At 43.9% G+C, this 19,565-nt stretch overlaps 1 protein-coding gene across 3 annotated transcripts in view; it reads left to right on the plus strand.

Annotated features, from left to right (window-relative positions):
* Positions 1-19,565, plus strand: part of KYAT1 (kynurenine aminotransferase 1) — a 72,229-nt gene that overhangs the window by 50,557 nt on the left and 2,107 nt on the right. For all 3 annotated transcript variants that reach the window (XM_040324714.1, XM_040324716.1, XM_040324715.1), the window contains 7 exons: positions 471-599; positions 2,076-2,196; positions 2,366-2,442; positions 7,564-7,653; positions 8,742-8,928; positions 11,648-11,724; positions 19,389-19,475. In XM_040324714.1, coding sequence (XP_040180648.1) covers positions 471-599; positions 2,076-2,196; positions 2,366-2,442; positions 7,564-7,653; positions 8,742-8,928; positions 11,648-11,724; positions 19,389-19,475 — 768 coding nt within the window. The remainder of the gene's footprint in view (positions 1-470; positions 600-2,075; positions 2,197-2,365; positions 2,443-7,563; positions 7,654-8,741; positions 8,929-11,647; positions 11,725-19,388; positions 19,476-19,565) is intronic.

Here is a 19,565-nt window from a genome sequence, read left to right on the forward strand (position 1 = left end):
ACGATCAGTCCATCCGATGAGAAGGGTCCGAAGGACCGTTGTTATCGGTCAACCTATGAAGCAGACTGATGGTCCGTCGCGCCTACACACCATTGGTTAATTAACCGATCGTGTCAGATTGCGGTGACGTTAAACACAACGACGTGCTGAAAAAAAACGAAGTTCAATGCTTCCAAGCATGCGTCGACTTGATTCTGAGCATGCGCGGGTTTTTTAAATGATGCTTTTGCATACGAACGATCGGTTTTGACCTATCGGTTAGGCGTCCATCGGTTCAATTTTAAAGCAAGTTCTCATTTTTTTGACCGACGGTTAAATAACCTATGGGGCCCACACACGATCGGTTTGGACTGATGAAAACGGTCCTTCAGACCGTTCTCCTCTGACGATCCTATCGTGTGTACGAGGCCTTAAGGTGTAAATGATAAAGATTCCTATGCTCATACAAGTCTTTTCTTACTGATCCACAGAAGCCTACAGATGCAGGACAGGTACACAGTAGTGGTGACTGGAGGCTTGACCCTGCGGAGCTCGAAGCGAAGATCACTAAACGCACCAAGGTTCTTGTGTTGAACACTCCAAATAACCCGCTGGGAAAAGTGAGTGAGTATAGAAATGGTTCAGAGCTCAAGTTTTTTCCATGAAGCTGATCTTCAGGCAGATGAATGCAGTTGTGTCCTCCTTTATAATTAAATTTCATACAGCTATCATAAGTACCTGAATCTGTCTTGATATTAGCCTCCTGTCACCCCCCCTGCACGGCAACACATTGAATATAAACACATGTATTCTTTTATTTTGTTCAGCTGTCTGAATAAAGGAATCTTCCAACTGTACTACTGTATTCTGACAGCAGAACTCCTCCGCTGCCAAAATACAATGATCAGCACTGCAGCTAATTGGCTGCAGCGGCTGATGAAATCAAAGTTTTCCAGCAGTCCAATTTGACAGACGTTAAAGTGATTGTAACGTCTGGTGTTTTTTTTTTGGGGGGGGGGGGGGGGGGCGGTTTAACATAACAAACATGTTATATTTGCCTGCTCTGTGTATTTGGTTTTGCACAGAGCAGCCCTGATCCTCCCCTTGTCGGCTCCCCTGGTCCCTTCCTCCTGTTGAGTGCCCCACACAGCAAGCAGCTTGCTATGGGGGCACCCGAGCCAAGCTGCAGCTCCATGTATCCATTCAGACACGGAGCCGTGGCCCAGCCCTGCCCCTCCTGATTGGCTGAGATGGCAGCGCGGCCATTGGCTCCCGCTGCTGTCAGGAGGGTGAGTCTCAGGCAGCCGAGACACATCTGCAACGTCGCTGGATAGAGATTGGGCTCAGGTAAGTATTAGCGAGGCTACCGCACACAGAAGGCTTTTTATCTTCATGCATAGAATGCCTTAAAGTGGAGTTTCGCTGGAATATTTTTTTTTAAGTCCGCAACTACAAATGCTGCAGCTGCTGACTTTTTTAATATTAGGACACTCCAGGGTGCCCGCGATGTCCTCACCCAAAGCTGACCCGTCCCTCAGCTCCGGGTGCAGGCGATGGCATCTTCATTAAGGGAATCAAAAAGAAGCCTTGCGGCTTCACAGCCTGTTTTCCTACTGTGCATGCGCGAGTCACGCTGCACATTCTAAATGGTTCCTGCTATCTTCTGGGACTTGTGTGTCTCCCAGAAGATGGCAGGGGGTGGCCAGACATGGCGTAGTTCGCCGCGGATTCTGCGGCGCTCTTTCGCCAGAGGTGGGAGCAAATACCTGGATTAGATAGGTATCTGCTCCCCCTGAAAGGTGCCAAATGTGACACCGGAGGGGGAGTAGAATAAAAACTTCTCCAAGCTTTAACCAGACACTGATAGAAGTCACAAGACTGCTATATACTTCTGATGGGGGGGGAGGTATTTAGCAGTTTATATATACTAAAATAATTGCATTTCTGTGTACTGTGGGAGACCAGATATGGTGAATGCAGGGTCCTGGATTTAATAACACATTAATGATCTGTCAGCATTTTGTCCATTATATCTTCCATTGTCCATTGATGAGATTCCAATTACTGCATTCAGTTTGTGTGTTTAATGTGTGTAGGTGTTCAGTAGGGAGGAACTGGAGGAAATTGCCAACATCTGTGTGAAATATGATATACTGTGCTTCTCTGATGAAGTTTATGAATGGCTGGTCTATGATGGAAAACAACATATTCGAATTGGTAAGTATCAGGTGCACCTATTGTTGTTATAGTCCGATGTTCTCTTTTTTTTTTTTTTTTTATAAATATTGTTGAATAAGAGGATAAACTTTTCAGAAAATGGTGCCTGATCTTCTACAGTCACAAAACATTTCTTTACTTTGTGTTTTTCCTCCTCTTATCTATACAGCTAGCCTACCAGGAATGTGGGAACGTACCATCACCATTGGAAGTGCAGGGAAGACTTTCAGTGCCACAGGATGGAAGGTAACCTATTATGTTTGAAAGGGAATTATTCACGAATGGGCATTCAGATTATTACAAACCTACAATCTTAAATCAATGCAGCCTTACTGCTCAGGGATTAATACATTTTTGATTATTTACCGTACTTATATTCTGTCTCTGTCAAAGCAGAAGTGTTACGTTGCAATGCTGTCCTATCTCCTGTTTGAGCATAGCACCAATAACAGACACTCATGAACTATAACAAAGGTGCTGTCAGAACTACAATACCTGAAACTATATAAAAAATGGTACTACAGCGCTATTATGTGGAAAAAAACAAACAGAAATCAATAAATGATAAAAGCTGCGTATCCAAAAGGTGAACCAAACCAAAATGTGAATGAAAAAATATTGATAGCGCTAATATCAACTGGTGTAAGGTACAAGTACAACATGTGCTATTGAACAGTGATAATTCAAATAAACAGTGATAGTTCAAAATCATTCAAATAAAACAGACTTATAGACTTCTATCAACAGAGTGTCCCATAAGAAGACCTGCAGGCAACCGGCCAAAGGATCAAGCCAGCCAGATACTCTGGGATCGCTCCAGAAACATATAAGAGAAAAAAGAGAGGACAAGCCTCCTAGTGCATACACCAACGGTGTATGCACTCATGAATCCCCAGATTAACACCGGCTCATGATCAAGTTGCCGCTCAGTGTGATGGTCTCCTCACTCGGATCATTGTCCCGTCACATAGGCTCTTCCCCCACGCGTTACGTCACGTGACTTAGTCATGGGTCGTCACGTGACGAGTGACGTAACGCGTGGGGGAGGAGCCTATGTGACGGGACAACGATCTGAGTGAGGAGACCATCACACTGAGCGGCAACTTGATCATGAGCCGGTGTTAATCGGGGGATTCGTGAGTGCATACACCGTTGGTGTAGTCCCTGTCCCCTCTCCTTGTTTTAACAATATTGCACTAGGAGGCTTGTCCTCTCTTTTTTTTCTCTTATATGTTTCTGGAGCGATCCCGGAGTATCTGGCTGGCTTGATCCTTTGAAGGTCTGGTTTGTCTCTATCTGAAGCAGTGAAAGGGAAACGCTGGCCGATTGCCTGCAGGTCTTCTTATGGGACTTTTTTTTCCATTAACCCATTGTGGATTCACTGACACTCTGTTGATAGAAGTCTATAAGTGTGTTTTATTTGAATAATTTTGAACTATCACTGTTTATTTGAATTATCACTGTTCAATAGCACATGTTGTACTTGTACCTTACACCAGTTGATATTAGCGCTATCAATATTTTTTCAATACCTGAAACTAAAAGCTTTAAAAAAAAAAAAAATGTAGCGCAGATCCCCTTTTAAAAAAAAAAAAGTTTTTATTTTGCATAAGAGAAAGTAGACATACAAGACATCGGAGAGGTATTACAGCAAAAGTATTGAACATAGGTGTGCGCAGTCTATTGCATTGGGGTGTGCACCCCAAAGCTCAAGCACACACTACTGATCACTCGCAATGTTCATTCAGAAAGGGAAGGGGATGGTCAATTACATATTTACCGGCCCCTTCCTCTACTCATCCTAAAACATCCTTGCAGCAACAGCTGGCGGGAGAGGAGGGAAGCTGGTAGCACTGCAGGGGGAAGAAGGGAACCAGGGAAGTAGGGGGAATCTGTGCTGTAAAGGATGATTAGGGTGTGCACACCTGGCACACCCTGGTATTGAACAATATATACACAGTGATACAGATATTGGTGCAAATATTAATCTTCCATAGCTGAACCGTTCGGTTCTCTGGCCCTATCCTGCATTTCAATGTAGTGGCTTTTTTTTTTTTTTCCATAAAATATCCAACAGTTCCTAAAGAATGAACCAACAAAGTAGACAGAGCCCACCCCCCCCCCCCCCCATTCAGTTTTTTTTAGCCCTGAGTAAGAGGATTAGAAAACCATACCCTTCCTTATTTTGAACAGTGTGCCTACCGTCCCATTTCCAGGCTGGAACTCTGTCATTGAAGTAAAAACCTTCTTGGTTACATCCAATAGTCTATGACCCATCTTCCTCCAGCATGGTCTTAGAATCCACCCATCTAAACCATACCTTCCTAAACTCTTTGGGAGCCCCTCTAGCCTCATAGGTCATCCTATACAACAGCACATCCGCATTTACGATCTTTATCCACATCCCAACTGTCAGCTGCTCTCCATGAATCCAACGCCTGGCTAAAAGTTTCCTCACTTCAAAATATAAGAGCCTAAGGAACAATTTAGTGTACACATTCATCTCCTCCTGGTCAAAGACCCCCAGGAGGCAACGTACGGGAGAACATATATTAGGCAGGCCAAATTTATACGAAAAAAATAAATTCAAGCGCAGATCCCCTTAAAGAGGTTGTATACTTCCCTGTATACTTTGTACCTATAGGTAAGCCTATAATAAGACTTGCCTATAGGTACTGTAAATATTTCTTAAACTTGTACTGTTTAGGAGATATTTACTGTATACTGCGTCGATGATGTCATCAGCTCATGCGCTCCTGAAGGAACAGACGCCGTGCTTTTTCTTCAGGAGCTTGTGCTGGGCCTGGCTTCTCCCACATCGTGTGGCTTTGGCCAGTCCCACAGCCGGAGAAGGAAGATGGCGGGGATGACCCAGGCTTCGTTTGCAGGTAAGTTACATAATGTGCTAGTATGTGATGCATACTAGCACATTACGCCTTAATTTTGCAGGGAAGAAAAAAAATACTGAGTTTAGTTCCTGTTTAACCACTTACAGACTGGAAGATTTTCCCCTTTGACTTTTTTTTTGCGATACTGCACTGCGTCGCTTTAACTGATAATTGCACGGTCGTGAGACGCTGTACCCAAACAAAATTGACATCCTTTTTTTTCCACAAATAGAGCTTTCTTTTGGTGGTATTTAATCACCTCTGCGTTTTTTTTTTTGCACAATAAACAAAAAAAAAGCTATAATTTTAATATCCCCCCTAAAAAGAAAAAAAAAAAAAAGTTTTGGCCAATATGTATTCTTCTATTCTGGTAAAAAAATCGCAATAAGCGTATATTGATTGGTTTTCGCAAAAGTTATGGCGTCTACAAAATAGGGGATATAGTTATGGTATTTTTATTATAATTTTTTTGTAACTAGTAATTGTGATGATCAGCGATTATTATTACAAGGGATAGTAGCACCAAACCCTCGCTAGGATCCCTCGCTCAGGTCTGTACTCACAATGTCCTTGGGTGCCTCACTCCAATGTCAGTCAGACATTTCTCCTGTGAACTCTCCAGACCAGATCCTCAGAGAAATCCTTTAGTTCCAGAAATTCTCAGCAAAGCAGACCTGCCAGCTCTAGCATAGCTGGGACCTCGATGAGCACATGGACAATGCCAGCTGGGCTGCCCAGGAGGGCAGTAGCCCTTTAGGCTGGTAACTTCTCCTCTTGTACAAGAACCGGGCGGCTGCAGACCCCAGAATATTTGTGCACTCCCCTGCCACCTTCTGGGCACCACGCCTTGCCCCTATACCCCTTCAGGAATTGGCTAGGACCACCTAAATATTCAGGTTGCTGATTTGCCTGTTTATATTCTAGAATCCTCCAGAAGGCAGGGGGAAACGATCAAACCTGCAACCAGTGGAGCCCAAAACTGCTCAAAGCGATCACAAGCTTCTCCACTGATTACAGAAGAGCCTAAAACGAAATGTACCCAACACCTATGTGGGAGGGTGCTACACTAGGCAAACGTTGTTGCTTTGCCAGAGGGAGAATGAAAGTAAAGAACAGGATACGTTTTGAAGGGGGAATATCTGCACTATTTTATAACTTAAAAAATAAAGTTATTTAAATTCTTACACATTGCTTCTGATTAACTGACATTCTTCAAGAAGATATGGCCCCGGCAAACTGACCATGGCTCATTTATTTTTTATTTTTTTATTTAATCCTCATTTGTTGCGCATTGCTTAGTGACTGTAAAAGGTTTAGAATATTTATTTTTTTATAACAAACATGTCATACTTGTCTGCTCTGTGCAAGGGTTTTGCACAGAGCAGCCCCGATCCTCCTTTTGGGATGCTTCTGGCTCCTCCCCTAATTGATTGCCCCCCTCAGAGAGCCACTTTCTCTGGGGGCACCTGTGCGGGCATGATCCCAAGTCATGCTGCTGCATCCATTGACATTCTGTGCCACTCATCCACTCATGCACATTGCTGGAACGGATGGGCTCAGGTAAGGGGGGGGGCTCTGGGGGCAGCTGCAGCACAGAAGGTTTTTCACCTTAATGCATAGAGGTGAAAAACCTGAAGACTTTAAAAGTCCTTTTTAACATTATCATTTTACACTGGCCAGAATAATAAAGAAAAACATATTCTAACCATTAATCCCAGTAGTCCCAGCTATTTTTTCCCCCATAAACATTAATATGGTCCTAATGTGGAAGGTCTCTGTGTGAACTGATGGAATTGATAATAAAGTTTATTAAAAATAATAAGGCATCAGATCCATAAAGTAAGGCTCCATGCACACTGGAAGCTGAAGGAGCCTTTCAACATTTTTATAGCATTTTTGCAATAGCGTTTATTAGCGTTTTTCAGTGTAGAGTCTCTTGGCTGTTTTTTTTATTTTATTTTTTCAATGGATAAAAAAAAGCTAAAAATGCTGGCGAGCTGCGTTTGAGCGTTTTTCTGCGTTTCACGTTTTTTAGCGTTTTTTTCCCGCCAAAAACTGCACTTTTAACTCGCTTTTTGGGCATTCAGAAAAAAGACCATAATCTCCACTGCTCATTAACGCTAAAAAACGTCCATGTGTGCACATAGGCTAACATAGAATGCAGTTTGTGGGCTTTTAAAAAAACGCCAATAAACTGCAGTTTATCAGCTTCAGTGTGCATGGAGCCTTAGGGATAAATTCATGTCAATTTTTTTTTTTAATTGTTTTCTTGATTTTTATTTAACTTTTTTTTATTGTTGAAGTGTAGATATTGGCTAATTGTTGGTCATTTAGTCTGTTTCCAGGGTGTCGGGATGCTTGTTTTTCCTATGTTCACTAGGTGGGTTATAAGGGAGCGGGTTGAGGTGCAAGAAAGCCACTGAGTTGTCTCCCAGATCAACATAATATACCTGTTTAAATATGAAATGTTTTGTTACAGGTTGGCTGGGCTTTCGGGTCTGATAATCTTCTTAAACATCTCAGAACAGTCCATCAGAATTCTGTATATCACTGTGCAACTGGAGCCCAGGTAAGGCAGCATGCTAGAGGCCCATGGTCTTGGTATTGATCCCAAGCAGACAAATAGTATCATCTCACATAGGGAAGAGGCTTAAAGTGTAACTAAAGACAAAACTTTAAAAAATAAATAAAAATAAATGTTTTGAATAGTGGAGAGGGATTAGAACCCCTGTCAGGTTTTTATTGCTGTCTGTGTACCTTTTTGGGGAGAGTCACCCTCTCTATTTGTCCTTTTTTACCGGTATCAAAGTAAAAGAAAATCCCAAATTATGGGTCGTCCCCCAGGACGGTAATAGAGGGGAAATCTTCCAATAGGGACACTAGTTCTGGTGATACACCAGGATTCCCTCACTTTGGAGGGATTTTCTCTCCATTCCTGTTTTGGCTGCTGATGCCTTTCAAGCCTCAGCTGATGGTCGGACATTCCCAGACCTGATGCCCAGGTCCCAGACAGACACTAACGGGATCCATATTCAAACAGCAGCCCTGAGGAAGGGGGAGTCTTTTGTCCCCCGAAATGTGTTGGCTATATTCTACCATCTGCACTCCAAATAAAGCGGTTTATTTCGCAACTACTGCATTTCAGGCACTCCTTTACATTCACCTCCCTTGTTTTGTCTATGGGACAGGAAATGAAGGGAAATCTCCCCAATCAGACCCTGATGCCCAAAAAAATTACAGGGTTGTAACCCCTACCTTACTCTAAATGGGGGAGGGGGGTTGACTTTGGGTTCTTTTTAACCTTTTGAAGTTTTAAAAATAGAAAACCTTTACCCATCAGCTTAACTCTCTCCTTGTTTTAATGGATGTGGAGACATAGGATACTTGGTGATGGTGGGGGCATTGCTAGTTTTGGATCAGAAGCTAAAGGCTAAATTGAAATGTATCATTTAATTTGACTCCTTCAACCACTCTTCTTAGATATCTGTATATGGATTTTAAAAGCGGCTTACAAAAATGACTCTTGCATGTACAATACTTTCAGTTGCCTGATGGACAATAGTAGTCCAATGCTAGTAAAAGATTGAAAAAAACAATGGAGACATGTTGCTGGAAATGTTCTCCTTGACTAATCACAATCCATCGTTTGCCTTCCAGGAGGCCGTAGCTCAGGGATTTGAGAAAGAGCTGGAAAGACTGGGACAACCGGACTGTTACTTTATACAATTGCGGAATGAGCTGCAGAAAAAGCGAGACCGACTATACCGCTGCCTTACAGAGGTGGGGATGAAACCTGTCATGTCCCAAGGTTCTTACTTCATGATTGCTGACATCTCCCGCTTCAGTAAGTCTGCCTGTACACTGGATTTAATAATACTTTAGTGTAGCCAGTGTTGTGCTGCTAGGATTTAGTGGAAGCAAATATGTATATTTTTCCTCAATTAGCAGCAATGTTGGCCTATTATGTGCACTCCTTTTTAGTTGGCAAAATGTAGAAGTTGAAAGGATGGACAGCCGCACCTCCAAAAAAAAACTTAGGTTGTCTTTATTTAAAAAATAGGTGGAAAATGCACTACAAATAACAGCAAAGGGTGGAATGCAGCCTACGCGTTTCGCACTGTGATCAGTGCTTAGTCATGGCTTTTTAGTTGGCCATTGGGCTGCCTGTTGAGTCTCTTGGATAGACAGCCCAAGGGACAACTAAAGGGGCTTGCATGGCAGACTGATGGGACTGCTGGTAATTTCAAGGCAATAGCTTTGCGTTGTCAGAAATATGACATGTTTTCGTACTAAAATCCATATACAGTACCAAGAACGATTGTGCTTGATTGCAATTGCCATAATGTACCGAGCACCATGTTTTTAAAAAAAAATGTTAAAATGGCCCTATACATATCAGGAGCACAGTTTAGTCAGCCTCAAAGGGCAGCAGATGAGAAGTTCACTCTGGATGTTTTCATTGTAGCAAAATACAGATAATTATGGGTTTCAGACATGTTTGTGCAGCCTCTGTAACAGGAGTGACTTTTGGGCACAGATTGAGCCAGGAGATGGGGTGGCAAGTGAATCATAATTCATGTATTACATGAGATGGGACATTAATAGTAATTCATGTTTGCAGGATGTCTTGAGATATCACAAGTTGTTGGCTTATTCAATGTGGGGACACATTCTTTTGAAAGGTGTTAATTGCATCTACTTCTAGACATTTCATTGTCCATTGTGTAGAGGTGTTAATTCAGGTCTGCTCCTAGACCTTTCCATCGTGTGATAGCACGGTTTGGAGCCTGTTGATGCAGAGGTGTGAATACCTTTCTGTCAAGCTGTATGCGGAGACAGAACGTCTGTCTAGGGATGTGGATTGAGAAGAGATCATTGTGTGATGGTGTTTTGTTTGAGTTCTGTTAATGAAGGAACGTGCAGTGATTAGGTCATGATAATTATAGCCCGGCGCCGAGATGTCTAGAATGTTTAGTAATTAGCTCAAAGAATGTGATTGAAGCCCCCCACGTTGTGATGTGTGGGTGGGGAGTTGATTGTTCCTTTTATGCCTTGTACTGTATATAAGACTGAAAGTTACCATTAAAAGTTGTCTTCATTTTAGAACAAGTACAGAGCTGCGTGTCTCGTCTTGATTCTGGGGAAATGGGATGGATCGGGTCCTGTTGGTTGGAGTGTCGATAAGCTGTCTTGGATGGGATGGAAGGTCGTAAACGGTGGTGACCGTTACAGCCTCTATTTTCAAAAAAAATAATTAAACCTAAAAAAATAAAAAAAATGGCCCCTGAAGCTTTATGTCATAATGTACTAGTGTGCATAGTACATTATGGCAGACTTGCCTGCCAAGCGCTCCCCTCTAGTGCTGCAGGATCAGCGTTGTTATGTCACAAGTGCTTCAATCTTCTCCCGGTCCTCCTTCCGGGGTTGGGCTCACTTGACTGGCTGAGTCTCGTTGATGTTGCTCATGCGCACAGGAGTCCTCATCATAAATGTAAATTTATGTAACTTGTAACAAATCATCAGAACCAGAAAGCACAGGAAAATTTTAACTCATAAGAGTTGTGGCAGGATTAGCATTTTTTATTTATTTTTCCCTCTCATTGAACATGTACACTTTTTTGCTTTCAAGATATCAACTTCAGGGACATCATGTTTACTTGCTGCCTTATATATCCCACGACCTTCAGATTCCATTGTTCTGAAATAATCAATGTATTCACTAAACCCAGGTCCGGATTTACTCCCTTTGCCGCCCCAAGGCCGGGTCCTTCAATGCCAGGCTCACCTCGCTCGCTCCAGACACACAGCTCCGCTCCGCTCTGATCACACTTCCATAATGCAATATTCGAAATGCCCGCCGAACGCAGCCAATCTCTCTCCCCGCTGGAGCCTATTGGCTGTGATCTCTCCCGCCCTCCAATTAAAACTGGCTGATGCCTCAAACGGGGGCGGGTCAGGAATGCACATGGCAAGACTAGAAATGGCTCGATTGCCAATATGCCACGCCCATTCTCAGGTGATTGGTTTCCAGATTGAAGATTTCACCACTCATCCTAATGTGTTTTTACTATGTGATTGGATGGACGTTCGTAAGGGTAAAACTCCGCCCATAAGAAGTGTGCGGTTGGTTCCTTAGCTTAGACAATAATAGGCCGGGATGACGGGATTTTTTCACCCCCTGTTGCCGTGGCGCTGCCCTGCACCACCTGCCGCCCCGAAGCCTGGCCTCGGTGGCCTTGTCTGTAATCCTGCCCTGACTAAACCTATCAGTGGTCATAAAGTTATGGCTGATCAATGGCTATACAATGTATAACAAAACCCTTCCAATTGTGCATTTAACAGACCAAAAGGGAGCAAATAAATTAATTTGTAGGGTGTACATACACTTAAACTGTGGTGGGGATACTAATGTCACATTATAGTTGGAGGATGAGGACTATAGAACTTTTTTTTTTTTTATTATTATTTATACAGATTACTATGAAATAAAACCCCGGATGGGGGAAATTTTAAATGTCATTAATGATGATCTTGAACGTGTTTTAATTTTTTTTTCTCTGCAGAAGCTGAGGTTCCTCCTCCCTCTGACAACACTTTACCTTATGATAACTACTTTGTGAGGTGGATGATGAAAAATAAAGTAAGCATTCTGTAAACTTTACATTTTCTAATGGTGTTCTCCAGAAATTCCATAAAACTGACCATAAAATTGGTGGTTATGGATCTAAAGCGGTCTAATCATCACAAACCCACTTCCAAATGTTGGTATTCGACCATCTGAATAACAGCGGCGATAAGAACATAGATTCGTGCAATGCATGAATCTGTTATTTCAGTGGCGGTGAGAGCCAGAGGGGGCGGCGCTCCAGCGCCCTCTATGGACGAACCGCCATTGTAGGGGAGGGTTAATGGGGTCTCTGTTATGGTTATAGGGAGGGTTATTAGAAACTAGTGTTAAGCCCCCGCAATGGCCCTTCTGGATAACTATATTTTTAGGCACCCTCACCAGGACTATTTTTAATAATTGATTTATTAATTAATTTATTTATTTTTCTCCCCTTTGCTTTACATATCCTCTTACTTACTCTGCTGGTTTCTGGCCAATCCTAATTGCAAGTGTTTAGGCTGATAGAGTACATGCACTATTGTACTTTCTTGCCCAAGTTACATTTTTAACCAGTTACTTTTGTTTCCATGTGTATCTACACACAACTACAGTAAAACCTTGGATTGCGAGCATAATTCGTTCTGGAAACATGCTTGTAATCCAAAGCACTTGTGTATCAAAGCAAATTATCCCAAAATAAATAATGGAAACTCAATTGATTCGTTCCACAACCATTTTTGTTCATAAATTCTTCAGTTTATAGTCCATATAAAAAGATTATAGCAATGTGATGTTTGTGTAACCATAAAATGTCCATTTACAAATGGCAGCCTTCACAAGAGGATTAAAAGCAAAATCCAGCAGAAGCTAGAGAGTATAAAAGTATAAAAGAGAAGAGAGGCGCCTCTAAGTGTAGCAATATGGTTACATTTATTGAAGGTACAACATTTAACAACTCACACGGTTGATGATTAAAACAGGCACATCTAAGTATACAGGCATCTGGGGTAAAGCTGTCCACATCGGCCATCCCCTGCACCGCCGGCTGTCAATCTGCAATCGTGACCAGGAAGACTACCCTGTGATCTAAAAGCGAGGCTTGTGGAGCGCAGCGTGTAAGGGATGATGTCGATGGCGGTGTGGAGGACAGGCATCCGCTTTACCCCGGATGCCTGCATACTTGGATGTGCCTGTTTTAATCATCAAAATATGATTAAAACAGGCTGGGTTTTTTTTTTTTTTTTTTCTTATACTGTTTTAATCATCAACCATGTGAGTTGCTAAATGTTGTACCTTCATAAATGTAACCATATTGCTACACTTAGAGGCACCTCTCTTCTCTCTTCTTGACGCTACTTGTATGTCAAGACATCGCTTGTATATCAAGTCAAAAGGTATTTAAAAATGTTGCTCGTCTTGCATAACGCTCCCAAACCAAGTTACTCTCAAACCAAGGTTTTACTGTATTGTACCCCAGTACTTTTGTCTGAATATATAAACTGCTTTATCTTCAATTAAAACTTTTATTGTAAATCATTTTGGTGTTAGGCTTTCAAGGAGGGTTTGTGTAAATATTTGTTTTTGGGTAACCGAGCGTGTGAGTGTAAAAATTAATGACGGTCACAAGGATTATAGTACACTTCGAGGTTATAGAGGGAGTTGGTGTGAAGATTAGTGTTAGGATTAAAGGGTAAGTTTAGCCTTACAGTGAAGGTTAATATGCACCACGTTACAGGGATGGTATGTGTTCTGTTTACAGGGGTGAGTTTATATGAGGGTTAGGGTTACAGGGAACGTTGGTTTGAAGGTAGCGTTCGTTTTTGAGTTACAGGGGGGGGGGTCTTTAGTCTGAATGTTGCAGGGGGAGTTAGTTTTAGGGATGGGGATATAGAGGGTTGGTATGAAATTTGGGATTGCAGAAATGGTCAGGGTAACATGTAGGGATGGAGTTACAGGGATGGTTAGGGGTTGGTCTTACAAACTGGTTAAAGCGGTGGTTCACCTTCAGTAACAACATTCTACCATGTCATTCAGAATAGTAGCGCGAGCTACAGTATGCCTTTATTTATTTTTTTTGCCCCGTACTCACTGTTTAATCCTACAGTGAAGATTCCGACTCCCCGCGGGGAATGGGCGTTCCTATCCAGAGGGAAGTTGATTGACGGCCGGCTATGGCACGTCACGCTCCCTGAAGATAGCCGGAGTAGGTCTCGGCTCTTCCCGGTGCTATACGGCGCCTGCGCACAGACATCGGAGCTGACTGCGCAGGCGCCGTGAAGGGCAAACACCTATTTCGGCTATTTCCGTGAAGCGTGACGTGCCATAGCCGGCCGTCAATCACGAGCCCTTTGCATAGGAATGCCCATTGCCCTGAAACTTTACAACCCGATTAAACAGTGAGTACGGCGCTAAAAAAAATATAAAGGCATACTGTAGCTCACGCTACTATGCTGAATGACATGCTAGAAAAAAAAAAAAATTTTTAGGGAGAACCCCCGCTTTAATATTGGAGTTACAGGAAGGGCAAGCTTAACAGTTGGGGTTAAAGGGAGGTTTGGGGCTATAGAAAGGTTAGTGTTACAAAGAGGATTATTATCAGGGAGCATTAGGGTCTGCAACCTAGAGCTTTGTTCTGAAGTCTACCACTTCAAGTAAATTACCATTCCCCCCATTGAACATATATAACAACCCTTACAATGGTGCATTTAACAGACTAAACAGGAGCAAATAAGAGAATGTTTACTTGCTGCCTAATATATCCCACCGACCTTCAGATTCCATAGTAATGAGATAATCCATGTATTCACTAATCAGTGGTTGTAAAGTTATGGCTGATTAATGTACAATGTTGTCTAACAAACCCCTTTTCAATGGTGCATTTAACAGAGCAAACAAGCAGAAGGGATAATTTATTTTGTAGGGTTTATATACACTTTATCTGTGATAAGTGATACTGATGCTAAATTCTAATTGGAGGATGAGGGCTATAGCACATTTTTATTTACACAGTTTACTAATAAAGCCCTTGATGGGGTTATTTAATTAATGGTGTACTTGACCATCTTTATTTTTTTTTTCTCTGCAGAAGCCGAGGTTCTCTCCCCCTACCTTGCTCCCTTCTACCCATCACAAAACAACACTTTACCTTACAGGGGGGGGGATAGAAAAAAAACAATCCCCTTTGGCCGATCAATGTAGATTGCAATGATTTTAACAAACACTGGCCCAGATTCAAGAAGCACTTGCGCCCGCGCAACCATAGGTTGCGCGGCGCAAGGGCTTACTTGCTCCTGTGTAACGAGTGCTCCTGATTCAGGAACCTTGTTACACCGACTGCAGCCTAGGATATGACAGACATAAGCCTCCTTATGCCTTTCATATCCCAGGCTGCATTCTTGCGTTGGCCGCTAGGGGGCGCGGCCATTGTGATCGGCGTATAGTATGCAAATTGCATACTACCACCGATTCACAAAAGTTGCGCGGGCCCTGAGCACGCAAGGTACGGAGTTTCCGTACGCCAACTTTAGCGCAAGGTTGCTCCTGCTGTAGCAGGGGCAGCCAATGCTAAAGTATAGCTGCGCTTCCCGCTCGTGAAATTTAAATTTCACGTCGTTTACGTAAGTGATTCGTGAATGGCGCTGGACGCCATTCACGTTCACTTAGAAGCAAATGACGTCCTTGCGACGTCATTTGCCGCAATGCACGTCGGGAAAGTTTCCCGACGGAGCATGCGCTGTTCGCTCGGCGCGGGAGCGCGCCTAATTTAAATGATTCCCGCCCCCGGCGGGATCATTTACATTAGGCGCCCTTACGCAGGGCTAATTAGCATAGCGCCCGCGCAATTTACAGAGCTACTGCTCCGTGAATCGCGGGCAAATCGAAATATTTGCGTGGGTGCAGAGAAAAATCTTTGCTCTTTGCCCACGCAAATATTGCTCCGATCTACCTGAATCTGGGCCACTGTAGAAAAGTCCCTACCTATTTTTGTGCTGATGAAATAGCTGTTTGTTTCACCAAGTCCTTGCATTCTTGAATAGGAGGGTATGTGTTCATTATAAATATAACTGGCTTTTAATGTTTTAATGAGGAAAGCTGCATCTCTGTAGAGAAAGTTAACCCAGGGGTGTATTTAGGTTTTGTGCTGCCCTAGGCCTGACTAAACTCGTGCACCCCCTAATTTAAATATGACCCACTCCTTCCTGTCAAGGCCACACCCCTTGCGGTTTAAGACCCACCCTGAAATTTTCAAGTGGGGACACTAGTTTTGATGGCCTGGTGGGGGGGGGGGGGGGGGGGGGGCAATAGATTCCCTTAATTTGCATAGATTTCCTCTCACTTCCTGTTTGGCTATGGGGCAATCTCTGCAATGGGACAGGGATGGTAAATAATTTAGAACCAACCCCCCCCCACAGTTGCAGAATGCCAACCACCCACATACTGGAAGCAGTGCGGCCGATTTATGGGGGCGCTAAACTAATTTTCCCAACAGAGTAGCGCAAGCCGGCGGGGACACTGTTCGTGCTGCCCCCCGGCAAAGTGCTGCCCTAGGCCTGGGCCTTGTTGGCCTAGGCCAGGATACAGCATTGAGTTAACCCTTAGGGAGCATCTCCACAACAATGAAATTCCTGTTGCAGGGAATGCCTAAAATGTTAATGAATAGGATTTTTCTAGAAAAACTGTCAGTACAGGCAAATTTTGGCAGACCTATGCTTTAGGCTGGGCCTACTTGTTTTGATCTGGGGCTGGGAGTGGTTAGTGTAGCAGTGGGTGTGACCACCGGTGCTCTGGCTCTGAGGCACCTCCCCTGCTTCCAGGGAGATTGCCCATCTGCAGCCTCGAAGGGGACCGGGAGGGGGGCAGGATGAGCGCCAATAGATTACATACAGGAGAATCTCCTGTTTACTCAGCGGCCTCTTTAATACCAAGTCCCGCCTCCTATGATAGACAGAACAGTCGTCCAATGGCAGCCCAGGAGACAGGACTTATTAGAGAAGCCGCCGAGTAAACCGGATATTCATCTATATGTAATCTGAAGGCGCTCGTCCCGCCCCCCTCCCTGTCCCCTCCGAGGATATAAATCTCCAAATCACCAGGGGGGCCGCACTAAACTGGAACGCGGGCCACATTTGGCCCACGGGCCGGACTTTGGACATGCCTGACATAGGGGGTTATGGGTCCCTATGTGATATTAACCAATTCAATACAGGGCTTTAAAACCCACCTCCATACCGGGCCTATTCTGGCACTTCTCTCCTACATGTACAAATCATCATTCTTTTGCTAGAAAATTACTAGGAACCCCCAAACATTATATATGTTTTTTTAGCAGACACCCTAGGGAATAAAATGGCGGTCATTGCAACTTTTTTATCTTGCATGGTATTTGCGCAATAAATTTTCAAACGCCTTTTTTTGTAAAAAAAAATGGTTTCATGAATTAAATAACAAAACGGTAAAGTTAGCCCAATTTTTTTGTAAAATATGAAAGATGATGTTACGCCAAGTAAATAGATACCTAACAGGTCACGGTTTAAAATTGCGCACACTCATGGAATGACGCCAAAATTCGTTACTTAAAAATCTCCATAGGCACGCTTTAAAAATTTTGCAGGTTACCAGTTTAGAGTTACAGAGGAGTTATAACGCACACGGCGACACCTCACATGTGTGGTTTGAACGACGTTTACATACGTGGGCGGGACTTACGTGTGCGTTAACTTCTGAGCGCGAGCTACCGGGGACAGGGGCGTTTTAATTTTATTTATATTTTACGGATTTTTTTTATTTTTTACACCTTTTTTTTTTTTTACATATTTTTTTTTCCGATCGCTTTTATTCCTATTACAAGGAATGTAAACATCCCTTGTAATAGGAATAGTGTGTGACAGATACTCTTTAAGGAGAGATGCGTGGTCAATAAGACCCCACATCTCTCTTCCAGGCTGGAAAGAATGAGATTGTGAAAAAAAATCTGCCGCAATTGCGGTTTGTTTACTTGCGGGTACCCGGGCGTGACGTCATCACATCGCGCCCGGGCCTCCGACGGTCATAAGGATGACTGGTGACCAGTCTATGCTTCACATCCGGCCGACGGCGATCATCTCTCCGGGCCCCCGATGGCACAGGAGAGCCTGGAGAAGCACCGGATGGCGGAGGGAGGGGTGTCCCCTCCCGCCGCCTATAAGAACGATCAGGCGGCGGAACCGCCGCTATGATCGTTCTTACGGTGCGCAGGATCACCGCCGGAAGAAAATTATATCAGAATGATGCCTCTAGGTTAAGGTGACCAGATTTTTTAAATGAAATCCAGGGACATCATTATTTTTTTTTTTTTACTAGTAATGGTGCCAATCTGCGACTCTCTGCCCTTTGCCGCTGCCACCCGCCTCACAGCCTGTCAGGTCTTACTCTCCCAGCCCCGGTTACTACTGGGTGAGGAGCGGAGGACGATATCTCTGCTAGGGAAGGCAAGGAGATAGGCAGGCAGGCGGCTGGCCGGGACTTGAGCCCAGGCAGAAGAACGTGCGAGCGGAGCTGGATGGGAATGCACCCGAAACTGAAAAAACATTCCCTCCGCTCCGACCAGCACATGAGCATCGCAAAGGGGCAAAGATAATGGGAAAAAATGCACCCCCCCTAAGCTAGTAGAAGCGGCGGAGCTGGGTGGTGGTGTAATTCAAAATTATGTTTTATTTTTAATCCTGCACTGACTGTCTTTGAAATTGCCGCAGCACCTGTTCAAATCCAATCCGGGGACAAAACCGGTGGCAGACTTTGTCTGGGGACAGTGTCCTCAATCTGGGGACTGTCCCCTGAAACCGGGGATGTCTGGTCACCCTTCTCTAGGTGCAGGCATCATTCAGATATCACTGCACAAAGAACACAATGTCATATGACGTCCACCAGGGATAACAGATCCCCTTTTTGGACGTCATATGACGGCGTGCGGTTTTGAAGTGGTTAATAAAGTTATGTTGCACCCTCTACCATAGGTAGGTGCTAAAATAGGATTTATCTAGGGAAACTGTCAGTACAGGCACATTTTGGCAGACCTATGCTTTAGGCTGGTCCTACTTGTTTTGATCTGGGGCTGGGAGTGGTTAGTGTAGCAGTGGGTGTGACCACCTGTGCTCTGGCTCTGAGGCACCTCCCCTGCTTCCAGAGAGATTGTTCTGGAAGAGGGGCTGGGTCTAAAGCTGGAGTGGCAGCTCATGTGAGGAGCCCTGACCAATCCCCATTCGGTATTGGCAGGGGGCAGGCCTCCCACACAAGCTGAGGTCACATGCTGCTGGGGAGGATTGTCGGCCAGGAGAAGTGGAGAATGGAATACTAGGCAGTTGCTGTAGGGCATCCCCATCTGGCGGGGGGGGGTGAACTGAACGTGGAGTGGGCCTGAAGGAGCTGTGAGGGAACCTCATCCTTACACGGTCATGGATGAGGTCCGATTCTGTACACGGTTGAAACTACCGCCATTTTTTTTCCAGAGTCTCTGCTTTCATTTAATATAAGTTAGGGGTTTTAAGTTCTCTTCAGGCCTAAAATGTGCATATAAGGTGTGTACGCAAAAACGGCTCTGGCAGCAAGAGGGTTTAGGTAATGGATTAGCATATGAAAGGCAAGTGACGAACATCCCATTAGCAGCTGGTATTAATGGATGTATTGTATTCAACAATCTTTATTCTCTATCTCCTTTGCAGCAGCTAGCAGCGATCCCTATGTCTGCCTTTTACAATGTACCACACGAGACAAAGTTTGAAAATTACATCAGGTTTTGCTTTGTAAAGGTGAGTGGCTATGAGAGGCTTCATGAGTGTGCATTGGTGCTTTTGTTACAGGCCTTAACATATATCAGCCAATATATCTACATAGTTAGT

Source organism: Rana temporaria, chromosome 9 (assembly GCF_905171775.1).
Source record: "Rana temporaria chromosome 9, aRanTem1.1, whole genome shotgun sequence".
NCBI lineage: Eukaryota > Metazoa > Chordata > Amphibia > Anura > Ranidae > Rana > Rana temporaria.